This window comes from Macrobrachium rosenbergii, chromosome 10, assembly GCF_040412425.1.
Source record: "Macrobrachium rosenbergii isolate ZJJX-2024 chromosome 10, ASM4041242v1, whole genome shotgun sequence".
Lineage (NCBI taxonomy): Eukaryota > Metazoa > Arthropoda > Malacostraca > Decapoda > Palaemonidae > Macrobrachium > Macrobrachium rosenbergii.
The window spans coordinates 18583294-18602552 of NC_089750.1; the positions used below are offsets into that span (position 1 = coordinate 18583294).

General features: G+C 41.8%; 1 protein-coding gene across 1 annotated transcript in view; it reads right to left on the reverse strand.

Moving 5' to 3' along the window:
* Nucleotides 1-1771: 1771 nt before the first annotated feature.
* The window catches only part of LOC136842521 (carbohydrate sulfotransferase 3-like), a 24726-nt gene continuing 7238 nt past the window's right edge, over nt 1772-19259 (reverse strand). The window contains exons 4-7 of the mRNA XM_067109927.1: nt 9026-9185; nt 7423-7632; nt 4443-4695; nt 1772-2543 (exon numbers count right to left, since the gene is read on the reverse strand). Coding sequence (XP_066966028.1) covers nt 2230-2543; nt 4443-4695; nt 7423-7632; nt 9026-9185 — 937 coding nt within the window. The 3' untranslated portion in view covers nt 1772-2229. The remainder of the gene's footprint in view (nt 2544-4442; nt 4696-7422; nt 7633-9025; nt 9186-19259) is intronic.

The following is a 19259-nucleotide window of genomic DNA, read 5'->3' on the forward strand; positions in this document are numbered from 1 at the left end:
TTCTGATTGAGTTGATAAAATATTTAGCAGCTTGAATCTCACTTAGCTTTCTCTGTCATTAAAAAAATTTTTTTAAACGATCAGTAGTGTGTTGCTTGATAGCATTATTCGAAGCAGTATATTAGTAATACTACAAAACTAACACAGCAAAAGTGTATACATTCATCAGCATGACTGTCTCTTTCCACTGGCTTAGTTGAAGGTTGAGAGTAGGGCGTTCCTTTTTATTTACCACCTTTATCTCTCTGAATCAGAGAACTTAATTTATCATGTTTAGCTACTCTAAACATCTCTTACACATGCTCGCGTCGGCAACGCGGTACTTTATTTTTGGCCGTAAGAAAACACCAATTTCAAAGTGAATATTTCTTGTATGTACAAATCCTATTCTTTAATGTTTATTTCGGTAAATATTATTTAGGCTTTGTCGATGTAAACAATATTTCTTTCATGTATCTTCAACAGATTATTTTAATATCATCTCGCTAAATTAGATGTCCTCTGTTTTCTTGGTCAGTCACACTGGGTTTTCTTATTGACACGAACTTAACTGCGCAGATACTGAATGAGGAGAAATGACAGTCGTCAGTGCTAAATTATCCATATAGACTTTGATAGCGGAAAAATCAAATAAAATTCCCATCTCCTGCAACTTGGGTAAATTAATGTGAACATGAACATACTCATATTTTTCCCAATCTCGTTGCTTCAGAGACGAAACATTTCTTTAAGATATGTTTGGAGCATCAGTGGATGTAAACTTTTATGATTGATTCTTTTTAGCATCGTGCAAATATGTTCGTCTCTTAAAATGTTCAATTTTAAATTGTTGGGAAATTGTGTGTGATTTTAGTAGTTGTTTTAACATTTCACGGGTGTTTCAGTTCTTTGTTTTTGGTGTGTGTGTGTGTGGGGCAGGGGGCCAGGAGGTGGGAGGGAATATCACATATGACAAAGGTGGAATAACGTGAGAAAGATAAGATTAACAAAAATTTATGTTATATATATATATATATATATAATATGTGTGTGTGTTACAGGCAGATAGCGAAACCATTCATTTCGCGAAATGCACTTAGGGACATTGATCCCTCAGGGGCTGGTACTAAACACGGCGAAACAGTGACTCACCTACACTGTTTCGCTGTGTTTAGTACTAGCTCCGGCGGGGGGCGGCGTCAAATGCATTTCGCTATCTGCCTGAAATTTCAGGCAGTTCGTGAAATACCTGGTTTCGTTATTTGCCTGGAACACAGATACAAGAAATATAAATTTTTGCTTAAAGGTATCATGATATGATAGGGTACTTCATTTGACCTTCCGTCCCGGATACAGACTTGGAAATTTCGCTGTTATGACTTCATAGCTCATAGCCAGAACTGTCATGCGTTCTCTGCATTAAACAGCAAATACGTGTCGCTTCCATATATCAGTTCTTAAAGGCTGATTCAAGCACCCTAATCTCGTTGTCCAGTCTTTTTTATGGTGTCTTTAAAAAATTAATAAAACGCGAGCATGCCACCATCACCCAGTTTCATGCAGATCTCTATAAATATAAGTTAATCCTTATATTGATTAATGTTAAGGTGTTTCCTTTGGACTAACACATTATAAAAAAAACCCTGTCATGAAATAAGGCACCAGTCATCCTTCAGGTTATATAAATCATCAGCCTAGTGTCCTGAAAAAAATTCCAGAATAAATGCTTGAAAATAATCTTATATTACACACAACACTGCATAACCTAGGTAACAGCATGAGGCATAAAAGATTTTCAAAACAAAGTTCGTGTCAGCTTTTATGTTAAATATTATCTGTACAGATAGTGAAGAATTTTATACAATAGTAAGATTGACCATATCTCGCATCACCCTGTAATCCATTTTCTGTCTGCAGAAATACCCATTTTCAGACGTATCCGAGCAATAAAAATTTAAACATTAACTCTTGACTAATATGTGTTTTTCCAAATACACTTCTAAAGCATAGGAAGCTGTATACTTAATAGACTTTGTTAAGATTTGGTGGTGGGTGGCGCCACTGACATAGACTCCCAGATGAAGTACGTCACAACCAGGAATAAGCTGATCAAATGAGTGAAACAGTCTTTATAAGAGATTAAAGAAATAAATAAATGAATACACCGAAAGAGTAAGACCGTTAATGATATGATTAAAACACCGTTATGGAATAAAAAGAAAATACTGTTGAAACCCATATGACAATAAATCAAACAGGTTTGTCTTGGTTCATGAAAAGTGAGTAGGAAGTATTACGCGCCCGTTCTAATGAACCAAAGAGATTGTACCCTAATTTCCTCAGAACGGATTCGCAGCTGGCCTCGATGTCCAGTAGCACATGCTCAGTAATAGAAGCCCTCCAAGCCTGGTATTGTTCATTAGTATTTCTAACAGTTCCGTAAACATCTACGAGTTGATTCGCCGAAGGCCTGGAAACGTGATTCTCCATGTAAAGCGCCCATCTTGGGGATAACTTTGCACTGTCGTCTCCGATCAGAAACCTCCAAATCTCTGTCGCCTTACCTGTTGGGGTCATTACGTGCTTAATTTATTTAGAATTATTTTTTATGTGATGAAGCACCAACATAAGTCATAAAATGTTTGTGTTTTGTCAAAACTTTCACTCCGGTATTTGTAGTAGCCAGGTCTCACAATGTCATGCAAATTAAATCTTTTTAATCGGTTATAATAATTCATAACTGTTGTTCTGATGATCTGTATTTTCGGTAAACTATTTCAAAATCGTGTTTAATTCTTTTATTACTACGGAGTACTGTACTTATATTCATCATTATGAAAGTATGCATGGTTTTTTGATCTGGTATTTACATGTGAATTCCTACAATGTCAGTTCCCACCTTCAAAGGTAAATGAATGATTCTGATAGATAAGGAATACCTGCTGAGTAGGAACTCTACACTGGAAAAGATGTGGAGTATTTTCTCATGTTTTAAATTCCTTTGCCTAGTGTGCAGGCTAAAGGAACCGATCGGTTATTGCTGCTGTCAAGGATGTTATTTTAAAAGACAGAAATTCTGGCACTGATTCAAATCTTAACGTACGTACTAACATCATCTCGGATTCTCATACTAAATACAAGGTCAGCATGAGTACTACTTTTCTAGGATCGGTTCAAGATTAATGTGCTCCTTGATCTTTCGTCCTTTTTTTTTTTTTTTTGCGCCCACACTACCGAAAAACAGGTCATAAACACATGTCACGTCCTCATCGCCCGCACGTCACAAACAGGCTGGATACACGTCGCTGACTTTTTTTTTTTTTTTTTATTAGTCCCAAGATTTCATTCCGCAATTAAGCTCGATGACTTGTTTTCAACCTGCTTGGGACATATGTGCGAAAGTTTCTTACGTGTAATTATAACAGGTTTTACTGTATTGTGGACAGACCTTAGTTGGCTTAGTCCTTAATGCAGTCATACAAAAAAGATTGTCTGTTTTACTCAAGAAATATTAAACTGTAAAAACAAAGAATATTTCTCTCTCTCTCTCTCTCTCTCTCTCTCTCTCTCTCTCTCTCTCTCTCTCTCTTTCGGACTTTCGGATTTGTACCTTCATTATCTCATTATCCTCTCTGTTCCGGCAGGCCAACTATATTTTGTCTATCTTATATACTTCTAATTTATTTACTCTTACGGCGCTGCGGTCTCTTGTGTACTTGTGAACTGCCAATAATTTGTTTCACCTCACACCTTCATATCCGCCTCTCTCTCTCTCTCTCTCTCTCTCTCTCTCTCTCTCTCTCTCTCTCTCTCTCTCTCTCTCTCTCTCTCTCTATATATATATATATATATATATATATATATATATATATATATATATATATATATATATATACATACATATATATATTTTTATGTACAGTATATATGTATATGGATATAATATATATATATATATATATATATATATATATATATATATATATATATATATATATATATATATATATATATATATATAGATCTATATATATATATGTATAGATCTATATATACATATATGTATTCAATATTGTGTATTATATAATATGGATATATATAATATATATACATACATATATATATACATATATATATATATATATATATATATATATATATATATATATATATATATATATATATATGTGTGTATATTAGAGAGAGAAAGAGAGAGAGAGGGAGAGTATATATATAATATATATATATGTATATATATATATATATATATATATATATATATATATATATATATACATATATATGTAGGTATGTGTGTATTTAATATTGATATATATATATATAATATATATATATATATATATATATATATATATATATATATATATATATATATATATATATATATATATAAGAAGGTGTATGCCTGTGTCGCGTTTAAAACACCCATCAACAGTTCTTACCCATAGGATCTAAACAAAGCTGTTCATAGGTTATACCCAGGACTCTCCCCGGGTACTCCAGCATTAGTCTTGGTGTTTGTATCATGTCGTCCTCAATCAAAGGACAGTATAATCCTGGATCCAACTTATGGAGTTGATGCTTGGCCATCGAAAACAACGAACCCCTGGGATCCCTTACCAAATGGATTACCTTCAGATCGACTTGGGGGTCGTCCAGCAGCGGCCTCATCCAAGCCATTCGGATGCGAATGACCTTGAGAAAATAGAAAAAGATAGTCGTGAATGTTAGAAAAGATTTTTTATAAACAATTGTGAATTAAAGCATAGATGTAAAAGTGATGGCATTGCCGATGATGCCTGATTAATGATCCCCGACTTCGAAAATTAATCGGATGGAACTCAGGTCAGCAGAGAATTCCAAAACTTGCATTATGTTTGGCCAAATTATTCTTTAAAGTATTTGGTTCACAAAGCGCTGAATATTCTACTTACCATTTTATAACGGATCTCCATTAATCGGTCATTATAGAATTCGAGTAACTGTGAAGATGAACAATCAGTGTACAATATGAAATCGCACTAATGGTTGTTGGATAAAAACTAGCAACTGTACCGTCGATGCAACACAGTTAAAATGAATAGGCCAGTATTCCACTTGTTTTATCGTTTTGAATGCTTAATGTAATCCCCTACTGCAGATTCCTATATCTGATATTTCCATTCGTAACTTTATATCTATACTCACGAATATGAAAACCAAAGACAACTTGCAAATAAAAGGCCAACTAACAACAAAAAGTTTTTACGTATCGAGATCCAGTGTTACAAGCACAGATTTTTTAGTTTCATGTAAAAGAGAACTGTTTTACCTGCTTTGTCTGTCCGTCCACACTTTTTCTGTCCGCACCTTTTCTGTCCACCCTCAAATCTTAAAAACTACTGGGGCTAGAGGGCTGCAAATTGGTATGTTGATCATCCACCCTCCAATCACCAAACAGACCAAATTGCAGCCCTCTAACCTCGGTAGTTTTTATTTAATTAATGTTAAAGTTAGCCATAATCGTGCGTCTGGCAACGATATGGGAGGGGCCACCACCGGGCCATTGTTAAAGTTAAGTATACCTTAGTTTAACCAGACCACTGAGCTGATTAACAGCTCTCCTGGGGCTGGCCCGAAGGATTAGACTTATTTTACGTGGCTAATTATACAGAGAAATGAATTGCTATCACCAGAAATAAATTCCTCTAATTCTTCATTGCCTAGCAGTGTGCTAGCCGAGAACTCTACGACTCATCCAACGAGGAACTATTGTTAAAGTTTCATGGGCCGCGGCTCATACCGAGGCCACCGAAAGACAGACCTATTCCGGTGGTCTTGATTATACTCTATACAGAAAACTCGACTGCGCCGAAGAAACTTCGGCGCATGTTTTACTTGTTTTATTTTATCAAGTATTTTAAATATTAGTAAAAAATGAAAAAGTGTCGATAACTATGGCATAACATTTTTTTGCAGTACCTGGCTCAAACAAGACATAATAAATGTTTATATATGACGCGCATATCATCTTGCTTAGTCTACCTACGTCAAACAATATCAACGCGGAACCATGACATTCAGAAAAGATAAGAGACTCTTGATTCTCAAGGTGTTTAAATGTTCGGATATTAAAAACGCGAAGCTGCAAGAGTGCAGAAAAGTAGATGACTTACTATTCATAGCAGAATCAGAAGAGGAGGTCGAAGAAGGAAGAGTGGAATGGAGATGGGGAAATTGAAAATATGAGCAAGGAAAAGCTTATGGTAACCGGAAAGGAAACAAAGGAAAGAACACAGCAGGGAAACTGGCCATGTTGGTGCTGTAGAAGAGCTGTAGATGTGAACTCGGTGTTTAATGTAATAATGGTATCAAAAAAGAGATGAAAAGGAGTGCAAAATGTGGATGATTTAATGACTTTCACTGCTCGAAATATATACGTATAAGATAAGAAAATCGTGAAGAGAGGAGGAGGAAAACGCGAAAGTGAAAGCACCGGTTAAAGGAGAGATAGAACATTTTCCTTACGAAGAAAATATAGGAGATTCTGAACAAGTGAGGAGATTCATTAATGGAGAGCATGAGAATTGTCCTATTACATAAGGTTGAGATGATCTTGAAATGCTATGGGAATGGTAGAGCAGTCATCAGAAAAGTAGTAGTTATGGTAATAACAGAACGAGGAATACCAAGTTTTCAGCTGTTTTCTGCCTGAGCCAGAAGACAGTGGAACAAACTCGACAATAAACGTCAATAATTCAAGCTACATGAAATCCGCCTTGCTACACTTCGTGAAACATTCAAAATAATTCGCATACTTCACAAGTGTCTAGCCTACGAGTAAATAATTATGTTTGGAGTTTTCCTAAGTTTTAAGTAGGTATAAGTTTTAGGTTTTAAATAGGTTTTAAGTAGGTATAACTTCAATACTAACGTAGAAAACGGAATGTACATTCAATCATCAATTTCATGCATATCGATTCTGATTTTGCTTACATGAATCCTCATTTTCTAACCTCCAGCGTCATACAACTAATTACAACTTAATTTACCTGTCAGCAACTTATTTTTTCGGATAACAACTCAGAGGTAGAGCTCCTTCGTTCAGGGTTAACTGAACCTTTGCTTACCTTCAGTCATAGGGCATGTGCAGGGTATGACCATTTACTGTAGGGCAGGGCTTTCTATTTATTCAGAAGAATTTTGATCTTTTCTGGCAAGTAATTTAATGTATAAATCCCTTTGTTTTTTGTTTATTTGACTTCTTAGGGTAATAAATAGTGGGCTGTCATTTCAGACAAAAATAGATGCTTAACGGCTTACTATTTTATTATCATCCGTATAGGTGGTATACTTCTTATAAGTGTAAACTATTTGCAAATAAATGCGTATATGGGCACAAGCTCACAGATGTAAAACCTTACCTTCATTGTAAAACCTTACCTTCATAACTCTTATGTGCTCCCCACGGCAAGCATTTCGTAGCCTTGAGGGCGCAAGACAAGTCGACCAGTTCTTGCAATGAGTCTTCGTGATCGGATGACGAAAGATATTGAAAGACGATGCCCTGGTTCTCAGCCACGTGGAGAAGTTCCTGGATATGTGGCAGTATATCATATCTTTCAGAAGGGGAATGCCGGTCTCCTCCGTAACCTGGTTATGAAAAGCTGGATATTACTTGATGGGATTACATTTTATTCTCGGAAACTTGTGATGAAGCATCAAATCTTAAATGATGTTGTCTTTTCGTCACGAAAATTTGAAATACAGTGATTAACCTTATTTTGAATATGATACAACTCTTTCCTAAAGCTTGTGATAATGTTAATATTTTTTCTACAAAATGAGTTTGTTGTTTCAGTTCCATAAATTCTTATCGCTAGCTCAGTTATTTTTTTTTTTTTTTTTGTAAATTTCTCCTTCTTTGGAGTGTTTTTGTTTTCGTGACCTGGTTGTTCTTATATTCAGGATGTTCCCTTTATTTTACCTTCCAACAGAACCGAATCAAGAGAAAATTTCCTGGCCAGTAACACTTCCCCTCACTTCTTGGGAGCCTTAAATCCTCCTCTGAAAGATGATTCAAAGTTGTCTTCATAATCAACAATTTTAGCACCTTTTAGTTTTCCGTAAAAGAAAACTATCGTGCCGGCTTTGTCTGTCCGTCCGCACGTTATTCTGTCCGCACCTTTTCCGCCTTTAGATCTAAACAAAAACTACTGAGGCTAGAGGGCTGCAAATTGGTATGTTGATCATCCATCTTCCAGTCATCAAACATACCAAATTGCAGCCCTCTAGCCACAGTAGTTTTTATTTTATTTAAGGTTAAAGTTAGCCATAATCGTGCTTCTGGCAACGATATAGGATAGGCCACCATCGAGCCGTGGTTATAGTTTCATGGGCCACGGCTCATACAGCATTATACAGAGACCACCGAAAGATAGATCTATTTTCAGTGGCCTTGATTATACGCTGTAGCGGCTGTACAGAAAACTCGATTGCGCCGAAAAAAACTTCGGAGCATTATTACTTGTTTTTATTGACCTTAAAAAGAGAGTCATGCATCGAGTCTTCTTTGCAGTCACACCTCATGTTGACTGCCTAGTATTTAATAGTGCTTAAATTGCTCATTTGTTATGAATTAGATTCATTTTCTGATTCCTGTAAGCTTCTCTCTTTCACTTCCCATCTTAATTAAACCTCAACTTTTGCCTTCAAACATCTTTTCTATTTATATTCTAAGGCTTGGGTAAATCAGGTTCCCCCATCCAATGCCTCTTCAGATAAGATGTCCCATTATATATTTTCGGTCACTCATATAACTCCAAGCCTGTTTTCACATTTCTTTTCGGCTAGTATTATAGCTGGAAAACTGTTGCCTAATAAACACTAACCATTTCCATTTAAAGAAGCACTTCTTTCTCCCTGCTGAAGTTTGCTTGAAAATTTCCTTTGACATCTGGTTTACTACGAATCAGTTATGAAATCACACCTCTTGTGAAATAAGACTTGGTGTCCCAAGTGTCACTATTACAGCTAGTAAGCTCACCATCTCTTTCGTCACAACTCTGACGTGAAGCTCCGGTTCGAAGAGATACAAAACATTGTCGAACTGCGACAGGAGCTCTCCCAAGAAGCTGGTCCCACTTCGAGCAGTCGAGCCAACCAGCACGACCACCCTTACTGGCTTTCCTGTGGAGCTCATGAGCCTGATGGAAAGACAGAGCAGAGGAGAGGCAGTTAAGGCAGTAGGGAAACACTTATTAATTAACTACCCTGATTTCTTTATCTTTTTTTTTTTAATTGTAGGCTGTCAAGCCAAGCACTAGGGCACTTTCTATCATTCAGCGCACAAGACAGTGAAAAAGGGGGTTGGAGTGGTTGGGCAGCAAGATGAAGAGATCCAGAGAACAAACGAGAAATGCAAGAATCTAAAGGTGAAGTTGGGAGAGTACCCCACAGTTGTATTAAGAAGTAATTGTTAGACAGGTTGGACAGCAAAATTGAAGAAAGGTGGTAGGAATGGAGGTAAATTAAAAGGCTAAAAACACCCTTTAGTAACGCCTACTCAGGACCTACTTTGCACCACTTTAGGTGCACTGACGGCACTACCACTATATGGGGAGAAAGTATTACTTATATGTACCTTATTTGGAAATTGCTGTGAAAGTAGCTTTGTACAGCCCTTCAAAATCTTCATTTTACATGGATAATTTTAAGAGACGATCAGTGATACACCAAAACAGATGGAAATGAGTTTTTTCATATGTCTAAATTAATTTTTGTTCATGAATAAAAAATAAGTAACAAACCCGCATTTCTATTTAGTCAAGATGTGAAATACGATATATCCAAACACATTATATATATATATATATATATATATATATATATATATATATATATATATATATATATATATATATACATATACACATATACACATATACACGTAGTTTTTAAGAGTTGAAATTGGAAGAAATTGAGTCAGTGTCCTTGGTAGTCACGATGCCAGATAACTTTTCATCATTTGTTCATTCCCTTCCTCCAATTAGTATTGACAGTTTTAAGTCAACTGTTCGTCTGTCACTAATTTTTTTAATCATGTCTCTTGTACGGCTTGCAGTGTTGATGTAATAAAGTTTAAATCATGCCATAATTAAACTTTTTCCTTTTCATTCATACAAAAATGATAATATTGTTACATGTTCTTTTTTTCCGATGCACAGGCCTGTCTGTGAAAACTAAAAATGAACTGAGGTTAGTTCGTATATTTTATCTGAAACATTTCCAACACTTCTCAGCCAGGGCTGTCTGCTGTAGACATTGTTGGTAATGTCTAGGAGACAGGTGTTTTTCTACACAGGTGCTGATTTTCATTCTCAACAGATTATGTTGGTTTTTCACTTAACATTTTGCCGTGACGAAAACTTTACAGAAAAAGAAATCACTAATTCCGAATATAGCCTATATTCAGGAAATTAAAGGACGAAAAACAGAACATGATATTGTTTTTCAAAGAAAACTTTTGCAACTTGATCTTGTCTAGACGTCGCGTCAGCGCATGAAAAGGAAGTGGCATATTGATTGGCTTTCTTTTAATTTTTCTTTAAATCTTAAGCTGAAACCCCTTATGAACAGAATCAACAGACTACAAACCCAAAAAGGCTCCAAAGGGAAATCAGCCCACAGAGAGAGATAAGTAACAGGAAAAGGTGATGAACAAATGAGGGAACAGAAATTCAAACCGATACACCTGAATTCAGGAGACGTCAACAGAAAGTTGGAAAGAATTTATTCTTCGCTTAATCATTTGAGGGTCAAAATATTCCATAATTGCACTTGGCAAACTGTTTCACGTTTTAGTTGCAGCCAAAATAAAACTCCGAGCAAACTAACTAGTATTAAGCGTGATGCTAGAAAACGACACACTGTTTGTAGCAGCAGTTTGCCTAGTGTTGCAAGCAAAAACAGGTAGGTTAGGCAGAGAGTGTTTGCCGTTGTGGTACATTTTATGCAACAATCATAATGAACTCACTTTACGTCTATACCACAAGTCAACAATAAGAGTTGGCAAAATAAACTTGACTGATGGCATAACCATCGAAGAGTCTGAGATGACTGTCAGAACCCGAGACCCCACTGAAGAACAGTTATTCAAACAAGGAAGAAGAAAAGAGTTGAAATAAGAAAGAAAACAAGAAGAAAATTGTGAAAACAAGGACAAAAAAGTTAAAACAAGAAACAGAGTTAAAACAATTAAAGTTTAAGACAAGAAAGGATTTAAAACAAAGAAGAAGAGTTAAAACACTTAGATATAATAGCTCTGTCAGGAAAATTCGAAACAAATTCAGCAAGATACGAACTTTTTGAGAAACAGAGGAAGCAATATTTCGCATATGCCTCTGAAAAGGCAATTTCTTATCAAAACTTACAGCTAGGATCCTAAAAGAGTCACTGACATTTTAAACCGTACCATTTAAATGTAAATGTTTTGGATAGACTATCTCATACTTTGAGTTAGAAGGGTTAAGCTTCACGCCCGAAAACCTACTCCACTCACGAATGCGTGCCAGATCTCTATTCAAGGATTCTGTAAAGTCTCCCCTGAAACTCGTTCTCCTCCGCTCCGTTTTCTGTGAGGGACCTTCCAGCCGTCACCTTGGAAGGCTCCGCGACCCGAGGTCGTCGGGTCGCGGTCATCGGAAGTGTTCTGCTGTTGATTTATGTAAAAACAAGGCCAGTTGGCATTAATAACTTATTATTATTTATTGTAACATTTGTCTGGCAGGTCATATTCCATGCCTTAGATTTAGTTTCTTAAGGATGTATATTTGTATCTGTATAATTGGTTGACCCAGGTCACACATCTGCCCTTTATGCACTGGGCCTTCATGCAGATAAGGCCGCAGTCCTTTTTAGAAAGTTGTATATGTTTTTTTTGTTAATAAATCAGTTTCATTGTTCCTGTTATCGTATTTTTGGACAACCTTACATTGGTGACCCAAGGAGTATTTCTCCGAGCCATTAACGGACTAACTACGGCGCTTAGTTTTGGCTCGGATGAAAACTTCACGCCCCTAACGGACTTGATATGGCGCCCACTGGGCGTTGGGCGTTCGACTCTCGTCGGTAGGTCTCCGCACCATTAGCGGACTAATTACGGCGTACTCCTTATGCGTTTGGTGCTCGAGACATTGATAAGGTTGAACAAAAACAAACATGACAGACAGATCTGTTACACTCGGTCCTCGGTAGCTGACGCATCAGGAGACATCCTGCCTCACTCGCTCCTGCGCACCTCTACGCCAGGCTGACACCTACCCCGCAACCTGTCCGTCTCCCGAATCTTGCCTGTTCCGGCGCGCGTGCACCAGAGCAGCTGAAGGTCGCCCCGACCATCCGACTCCCCCCACACCTGGGACGACCCTGGGGATGGTTCTACAGGGTAGAAGGAACTTCCAAGTTGCGGTCTGACGGATGCTGTCCTCCAGGCCGATATTGCCATCAATGCCCTGCCCAAGGAAATCTATAAGAAGGTCGCGACATGGCTCCGCTCCTGGGGACCCAGTAACATTCCTCCGGGTTAAAGATAAGCTCCTCGAGACCTGCACAGCGTCGGCCTCCCGAGAGGGCATCCCGCCTGATGGACCTTGCCCTCAACCCCAGGAGAGACGGGGACCCCAGGGACATAATGAACGCCATCAACGACCTCCTCTACCTCCCCGACACGGACAGCTACGGCCTGCGGAGACAGGTCGACCTGTCAACAGAAATCTTCCTGCGTCAGCTACGCCCAGAAGTCCGATCCCAGATCCCGGACCCCTTCAGCCTGCCCCGGGACATCCTCGTCGAGACTGCGCACCGCCTGACGGAGGTTGTACGTGCGACCAGGGAGACTACAGCTGCAGTGTCCTCCACCAACGCCATCCTCCTTCAAGAAGTCCCTGAAGATCCCATCTGCGCTGTCATCAAGAAAAAGCCACCCCACCACCGCAAAGAAGAGGTACCTGGCATTTGTCACTTCCACAAGAAGTTCGGCAAATACGCCAAGTTATGCCGGCCCCCCTGCTCATTCACATCCAAAAATGGGCGGGGCGGCCTGCCCAACGGGCGGGAGGCAACCTGCCCGGCAGGCCGCCCGCACCCACGCAGCAGCAGTACTTCAGGGGCCACGGAAACCCTCGTCAGTAGGTTTCTACGTCCGGGAGGCAACCTCCGGCAAGATGATGTTGGTGGACACCGGGGCCATCCGCTCAGTCTTTCCACCCTCAGGAGAAGACCTCCGGCACCCGCGGGACGCGACAACCTACCTGACGGCAGCGAACGGGTCCCCATCCCCTCCCCACGGAACCAGGCCTCTTTCGGTCTCCATCCTTGGGAGGAACTTCAACTGGGAGTTCATCATTGCCGACGTGAGAACCCCGCTTCTGGGGGCGGACTTCCTCGCCCACTACGACCTAGCAGTGGACGTGGGTCGGAAGCGCCTCATCGATATGGGGACCTGTCAGGCCCTGCCCCTATCCACCGGCCCCTGTGAGACCACCCTCTGCTCTGTAGGATTCCACCAGTACGGCGCCCTCCTGAAGGATTTCCCTGGAGTGTTCAAGCCAGAACTCCGCCTGACGCCTGGGACCCCTGCGAAGCACAGTATCTACCATCACATATCGACGAAGGGCCCCCTGTCTACGCCAAGTTCCGACGACTTCCCCAGCAGCGCCTTCAGGAGGCGAAGAAGGCCTTCGCAGAGATGGAAAGGATGGGGATCTGCAGGAAGGCCTCCAGCCCCTGGGCCTCCCCCCTCCACATGGTGAAGAAGGCCGACGCGGCACCTGGAGACCCTGTGGGGACTATCGCGTCTGAACATAGTGACAGAGCCAGACCACTACCCCCTGCCGAACATGCAGGACCTGACATCTTCATTCCACGGGGCTAAAATATTCTCCAAAGTGGACCTCCTGAAGTCCTGTTTCCAGGTTCCTGTAGCACCAGAAGACATCCCAAATACCGCCATCGTTACACCATTCGGGTCCTTCGTCTTCGCATTCTCCACCTTTGGGTTGAGGCATGGGGCAACCTTCCAGCGTCTGATGGACAGCATCCTCGGTGACCTGGACTTCTGCGTCTGCTATGTAGACGACATACTCATATTCTCCAGGTCACAGGAGGAACACCTTCAGCACCTGCGGGCCGTCCTCAAACGACTGAATGACAACGGGCTCGTTGTGCGGTTCGACAAGTGTACCTTCGGGGTGGAGAAAATCGAATTCCTGGGCCACGAAATCTCCACCAAGGGCGTCCACCCCCTGTCTTCTAAGGTCAGGGCCATTGAGAAGTTCCCCACGCCCACATCAATCAAGGCCCTTCAGGAGTTCCTCGGGATGGTGAACTATTACAGGAGATTCATCCCGGGTGTTGCCCACACCATGGCCCCCCTGACGGAGGCCCTGAAGGGACGCCCCAAATCCTTAGTGTGGGGACCAGAACAGGACCGGGCCTTCCACGAAGCGAAGGCATCCCTCGCCAAGGCAGCGACGTTGGCACACCATGACCCCAGTGCCCCTCTGCAGCTGACAACAGACGCCAGCAATGTTGCCTGCGGCGCCGTCCTGGAACAGGTAATCCACGGCACACCCCACCCCCTGGCCTTCTTCAGCAAGAAACTTAGTCCCACCGAGGCACGATACAGCACGTTCGACAGGGAGCTCCTCGCCGCTTACGTGGCGGTGAGACACTTCAAGTTCCTCCTGGAGGGACGCCCTTCATCCTGTGGACAGACCACTAACCCCTGGTCCACGCCTTCACGAAGGCGGGGACGCTGGTCGGCAAGGCAGCAGAGGCATCTGGCAGCATTGGCGGAGTTCTCCTGTTCCGTCCGTTACATCCCTGGCAAGAGCAACCCAGTAGCAGACGCCCTCTCCAGGATTGAGGTCAACTCCATCCAGCTCGGGATCGATTATGAGGACCTTGCCCGTGAACAGGCTGTTGACCCAGAGACACCCGCCTACCGTACCGCCTATACGTCCCTGTTGTGGAGGGACGTGCCTTCGAAATTCAGGTCTCACCCTTCTCTGCGACACCAGCACGGGCCGTCCCGTCCCCTAATCCCGGCCTCCCGGCGTAAAGGTGGTCTTCGACGTGATCCGCGGCCTCTCCCACCCCTCAGGCCGTACCACACTCGCGCCTCCTGACGGAAAAATTCATGTGGCACGGGATCCGAAAGGACGCCAGGACCTGGGCCAAGCAATGCCTCCACTGCCAGAGAAGCAAGGTCGGCAGGCACACAGAATCAGGGGTAGGAGAGTTCCCGCGGCCGAGGAGACGCCGGACACATCCACGTCGACATCGTCGGCCCCCTACCTCCTTCAGGAGGAGCCAGATACATCCTGACAGTCGTCGACCGCTCCACCAGGTGGCCAGAGGCAACGCCGATGTCCGAAGCAACTTCTACAGCGTGCGCAGAAGCTCTCCTCACCAGCTGGATCAGCCGGTTCGGAGTCCCGGACGACATATCCACGGATAGGGGCTCGGCATTCCTGTCGGAGCTGTGGGCCGCCCTGACCCAGCTCCTGGGCACCAAACACCATACCACAACATCTTACAACCCCGAGGCAAACGGGATGGTGGAAAGGTTTCACCGTTCACTAAAGGCCTCCCTTACAGCAAGGTGTTCAGGAGAAAATTGGAAAGACCAGCTACCTTGGGTCCTCCTCGGCCTCAGGACCGCCCCACGGGCCAATGGCGAGCCGTCCCCTGCCGAGAAAGTCTATGGGGAAACGCTGACCGTGCCGGGAGAACTGGTCGAAGGAAGGAAGGACATCACCATGCAGAGGCTACGGGAGATTGCCGGCAAATTTGTACCTTGTAGGCGATCCTTCCAAGCAAGGACCCCAGCCTTATCATCTTGCAGGCAGGTCTTTGTCAGGGACGATGCAGTACGGCCCCCCCTAACAAATCCGTACAGGGGCCCCTTCAAAGTACTTCGGCGTAACGGGAAGGCCTACCAGCTTCACATCCATGGGAAGGAAGATTGGGTCTCCATAGACCGGTTGAAACCAGCCTTTCTGCCCGACGAAGCTGATCCAGAAGGTGTCGAGGGTCAACGGGCCACCCAGGCGCCCCTTATCGCACGTCAGCAGCGCACGAGGAAGGGACGGGGACGTCCTCCCAGAGCAATCGTTTCCCCCAAGAGCCACCAAGAGGCTGGTATCCTGCAGGAGGACACCGAGGACGGTACCCCTCCCTTAGTTTTCACTTCAAAATCCAGGGGAACCCTCCGCCCTCCCTCCCGTTACAGGAATTAATCAGCCGTCACAAACGTCTTGGGGGGGAGTACTGTAAGGTCTCCCCTGAAACTCGTTCTCCTCCGCTCCGTTTTCTGTGAGGGACCTTCCAGCCTTCACCTTGGAAGGCTCCGCGACCCGAGGTCGTCGGGTCGCGGTCATCGGAAGTGTTCTGCTGTTGATTTATGTAAAAACAAGGCCAGTTGGCATTAATAACTTATTATTATTTATTGTAACATTTGTCTGGCAGGTCATATTCCATGCCTTAGATTTAGTTTCTTAAGGTTGTATATTTGTATCTGTATAATTGGTTGACCCAGGTCACACATCTGCCCTTTATGCGCTGGGCCTTCATGCAGATAAGGCCGCAGTCCTTTTTAGAAAGTTGTATATGTTTTTTTTGTTAATAAATCAGTTTCATTGTTCCTGTTATCGTATTTTTGGACAACCTTACAATTCTGCGACCACAGATCTAAGACGCAGAGAAGGAATAACAGCTAGAAGAGTATCATTATCGGTACATACAACCATTTTTTTCTCAAAACCATGCCATGTGTCACTATTATAGATAATAAATAGCAAAGGTCTAAGAACACTACCTTGTGGGACACCTGAAATGACATTAATAAAGTCATTATACTGGCCATTAACATAGACCTTTTGGGTTTTGCCATTTAAAAATTTATTGATGATATTAAGAAAAGATCCAAAAATTCCCAGTAACCTTTGCATCGATAACGATACTCTTCTAGCTGTTTTACACGGTCAAAGGCTGCACTAGAATCTAAACCGACCATCCATGCCCCGCACCCTCATGAAGTGCACTCTGCAAGACGGTGGATATTGACAAGACTGCATCACAAGCACCAAGGCTTTTTCATAACCCAAACTGTACTGCAGGTAGCCGGTTATTATCTTCAACACATTTACAAAGAAGCTCAGAGAGCAGTTTCTCGAAACCTGAGATAAAACAGGGGTAATTGAAATCGGTCTATATTCTGAGGTGCATGAGGACAAACTTAGTCCCAAAGGTAATGCAGCAGTGTTTCCCTTCCTCTAAACAGGAGGAAAACTTGCAAGTCTAACAAACCTCCTGAAAATAGAAGCAATCTTAGGAGCAACAAAATTAGCAGTCTTTTTGAACAAGCTATGAAAGATTTCATTAGGGTCTGTGCCACCGTAACTGTCAGGCCCCAGACACAAAGTTTTGACTTCTCAAGATTTAGAGGCCACCGAACATAGCTCCAGCTCTAGAAAGCAGGCCTGAGGCAACACCAAGGACTCACCACGTTGTTTGCTTGCAAAGATTTGAGCCAAATTTTCTGCCTTCTGTTTAGGGCAATATACAGCAGTTCCCTCAACCTATACAAGGGGAGATAAGCTAGAATCAACTCCAAAGAGTAATGACATAAGAGTAGAACATTACTTATGGTCATCAGCACTGGAGAGCAAGATCTCCTTGGCACCCTCATTAGACGCTCTCCTGGTTCTCGCCTAGACTACCTGGGCTTGACTTCTAAGCTCACTGAAATTACGATACAAAATTCCACTCAACTGCTTCCCCATAAATGATAATCTTGTGTTTTTATGGTAGGCAAGCTTATATGCAGCATTGAACCTTGGATTACCTCTGAGATGAAACTTGAGGCTTTTAGAAGGAATTCTCCTCCAGATAATGGTGCTAAGATGATAATCTATACTCAGTAATACTCTGATTTCTATAAATATTACTCCGACTGAGCTCAGTAAGATCATGATGAATATGGTCCCAATAAGCCTGGGATTTCAAGTATACCTTCCTTGAAAAACTAACATTACGAACAACTAATCCACCTCCACATTAACCTTAATCAAACTATAATCAAATGAACCCGCCAACGAACCTACTCCACATGAAACAGTGCCTGTAACATCTGTAAATACAAAGTCAAGATGTTTACCAGAATGATGTGTGCGTTTGTTTATTAACTGCTCTCATCCAGAAATGGTAAAAAATCTAAAGCAGCAACACCATGATTATCTCAGGCAGTAACTGAATTCAGCCGTTTAGGATGAGCATTGTCAACACCAACGAAATTGAAACCAGTCTTAGAGTCAGCTTTCTGAGCTGCTACTCCTTTGGTAAGCAAGCAGCCTTAAACAGATTTATCTAAATCTGGTTTCCTATATCTGGGTAAAATATAAAGGTCTATTAGTCTACCACAGACTTTATTCACCTGTGTTTAATGACAACCACGCTCAAACAGTGGCCTATGAGATGTAAAGAAACTATAATATGCAGAGCTGTTCCAAGGGACCTTGGAATGATATTACACTCGAAGTAAAATGGGCTCCTTCACCCTAGAATCAACAGCTCTAAAATGTCGCAAAGCTGATACAGGAGTTGCAGGACAAAAGAGGACATCAACATCCAGATAATTTTTCTACTTATATAATCCACGGACATTGCTATGTAGGACAACATATCCATGATCGATTCTGTGGACCAGAATTAAGTTCAATACCGCCAGAAAGAAGCAATAACATATAAAGCATGAATAAAGGAATATTTTCAAACTTAAAACTAAAACAGGAACAACATATATATACATATATATATAATATATATTTATATATAAATATATATATATATATATATATATATATATATATATATATATGTATATATATGTGTGTGTGTGTGTGTGTGTGTGTAATCAGAATTTAAGTGTATGCCTATTAAAAAAAACAAAATTATCTTTGGAATTCAACTGGTTAACTGGGAGGAGCCAACACACCCAGCAAAGATAAATGCTTCTCCAGTTTTGCCAGACAGTGAAGGAAGGACAGTAGTGATGGTTTTGCAAGTGAAGTCACAGTATAAGAGTAAGACAACCTCTTGCTAAGCAACGAGGCATCCTTGGCCCTTCTGCTAAGCCTGCCCTTGCACACCGCTTGAAAAACAATAGGAAGTGGGAACTGACAGAAACGTGTGCTTGAGTGTACCCTCAAGCAAGAACT